Genomic DNA, 2,496 nt, shown 5'->3' on the forward strand with positions numbered 1-2,496 from the left:
GGAGAAAGTTAACAGAGGATCATGGGGGAGAAGAAGGGGAAAAAATAGCGGGGGAGAGGGAGGGAGGCAAACCATGAGAGACTCTTGAATACTGAGAACAAACTGAAGGCTGATGGGGGTGGGGGAGAGGGGAAAAGTGGTGATGGGCACGGAGAAGGGCACTTGTTGGCATTAGCACTGGGTGTTATATGGAAACCAACTTGACAATAAACCATAAAAATAAAAATAAAATAAAATGTCCCCCATTGACCACACGGCTCTAACCCACTATTATCCCAAGCTGCCCGTAGTCTCCACTTCCTCACCTTACACTCACTTCTCGAACATTCCAGACGTTCTTTGGATCCCACTCCTCCTAAGACTGCTCATGTCAAGATTACCAGGAACCTCCATTTTGCTGAATCTAATCCTCTTGTGGCTCCTGAGTTGCAGGCTGTGTGCCTCTGTGGTTCTTTTTTCCTTCCCAACTTGACCTCTAAATGAAGGATCCTAGAACTTAGCCCTTGGCCTCTTTCTGCTTTTTTAGCTACAAATTTTCCTAGGTCATCCAGTCAGTCCCAAGGCTTAACAGTCTATTTATAATGGCTGCGACTCCAGTTTATCCCAATGCCTACTTGATATCAATGGATGTCTACAAGGCATTTCTAACTTAACACGACCAAACGTAGTTCTTGATTTCCCTCCTCCCAACGTTCCCCTTAAGTTTCACATCTTACAAATGCCACCACCACCCACACAATCTCTTAAGTGAAATCTAGAAAAATTTCCTTGAATGCTTTCTCCCTAAGAAACGCAACTCATTAGCAAGCCCCAAGAGACTTCACTCTCAAAATATTGCAAATGGAATATTCTCGGTGTTCGGCACTACTCCCAATGTCCAAGCCACCTTTTGGTATGCACTGTGGAACGGCTTCCTAATTGGCTGAATGTTAGCTTTGCTGCTCCCTCTTGATGGGATTTTTGTCCCGATGCGTATTTGTCATTCAGATCTCAGTCTAAACCAAACCTGGTCACCAAGACGTCCAGATGCAGCCAACCTAACATTACTGTCAATCAGTTCATCCCATTTTGATTCTCTGCGAGCACACATCACCCATATTTGTTCTTCCTCCTAATTAACTGTATTCCCCAGGGCTCACAACACCGCCTGGCATACAGCAGGCACACAAAGATTTGTTGAATCAATGCAAAAGCAACTACTGTGTCCTAACGTTATGCTAATCTGTGAGTGCCGTACTCTCTGCCCATGTCAGCAAGGTAGTTTCATAAAACGTAAGGTTTCATAGTGAGCACTAACTGGATGCGTGTTACGCCCCTCCCTCCCACCAGCAACCTGCCTTCCTCTATTTCCGCACCTTCTCCAAGTGCAAAAGAATACATAAATAAGCAAGGAAGGGGGGTTTGGAAAGCAGGGTCATCGCTACGGTCTTTTCCACACTCCGCTGGCTTCAACGTGCTCAACGCGACGGAAATTAACAGCAGCGGCCACAACCCTGAAGGGTTGAAGGTAGAGGACTTCACCTACCGCCAAGGGCGGACCGCAGAGGGCCGGCGCAGATCCCAAGCACTGCACGCTGGGAGCTGTAGTCTCCCGGGGAGGCCTGGTGTGGTAGGAGCGGGACCTCCCGCTGCATGCTGGGAGTTGTAGTCGACGGCGGGAAACCGCACTTGTAAGATTCGGCTGCTGTGCCGGGAGCGGCGAACGGTGGAGTTCTCGCTGCATGCCGGGAANCGGTCCCCGAGCGCGGTCCGCCCCGCTCTGCCGCTCCTCCCAGCCGCACGGCTCCCCCCGCCCGAGTCCCCAGAAACTCCCGAGCCCTGGCGAGTCCACAGAGTCACGGCTGTCGGTGCCTGGGCGAGAATCTCTCCGGGGGCGCCCGGGAGCCGACAGCCCCCTGCCTCCGAGGCAGCCTCCCTCGGGTGAATGGGGCTCCCAAGAAAACAGCCCGGCCGAGTGGTGCTCTCCTCGAACCACTCGATGCTGAAGCCCACTCGGCAGGTGATGCAACAGGTATCCGACGTGACCGCAGGAGAGGGAGGCGAGTTTGTGAGGTCATCTAACTTTGGAGCGCCGCCGGCACCCGGGATCCAGGCCGAGGGTGGGTTTGCCTCGGAATCGCGCCCCGCTCCCCGGCGGAGAAGGATCGGGGCAGTTAGATGCACGCCTGGGTTTGCTGCTTTCGGTTGATGCATCTCCCTTTTGTAAAGGGTCACCTCTGCCTGCGCGTGTAAAATTCCTTGTAAGTGTTTCTGGCAGATGGAAAAACCCTGCTCGTTGTTTTTGCTGGCTGAAAGATGCAGAAGGAGCTGAAACACGGGGTGTCGGGAGCCACGGCTCGCGCCCGCAGATCTAAACTTTGTGTTCCCTTGCACCGGCTCCATTTCTACATTCACAGTGCGGCGTCTTGGGTAGAAAGGAATTCGGGTGCCCTGTTCTGGGAGGTACGTCACGCTGGGGTAGAGACCGCCTGGGGCTGGAGGTGAGGTCTCTGTTGT

The 2,496-nt window shown here is 52.9% G+C and overlaps 1 protein-coding gene across 1 annotated transcript in view; it reads left to right on the plus strand.

Annotated features, from left to right (window-relative positions):
- Positions 1–1,903: 1,903 nt before the first annotated feature.
- The window catches only part of DESI2 (desumoylating isopeptidase 2), a gene marked incomplete at its 3' end in the record, with an annotated part of 40,848 nt that continues 40,255 nt past the window's right edge, over positions 1,904–2,496 (plus strand). The window contains exon 1 of the mRNA XM_077779907.1: positions 1,904–2,011. Coding sequence (XP_077636033.1) covers positions 1,925–2,011 — 87 coding nt within the window. The remainder of the gene's footprint in view (positions 2,012–2,496) is intronic.

This window comes from Crocuta crocuta, unplaced genomic scaffold, assembly GCF_008692635.1.
Source record: "Crocuta crocuta isolate KB4526 unplaced genomic scaffold, BGI_CrCroc_1.0 scaffold322, whole genome shotgun sequence".
NCBI classification, from domain to species: domain Eukaryota; kingdom Metazoa; phylum Chordata; class Mammalia; order Carnivora; family Hyaenidae; genus Crocuta; species Crocuta crocuta.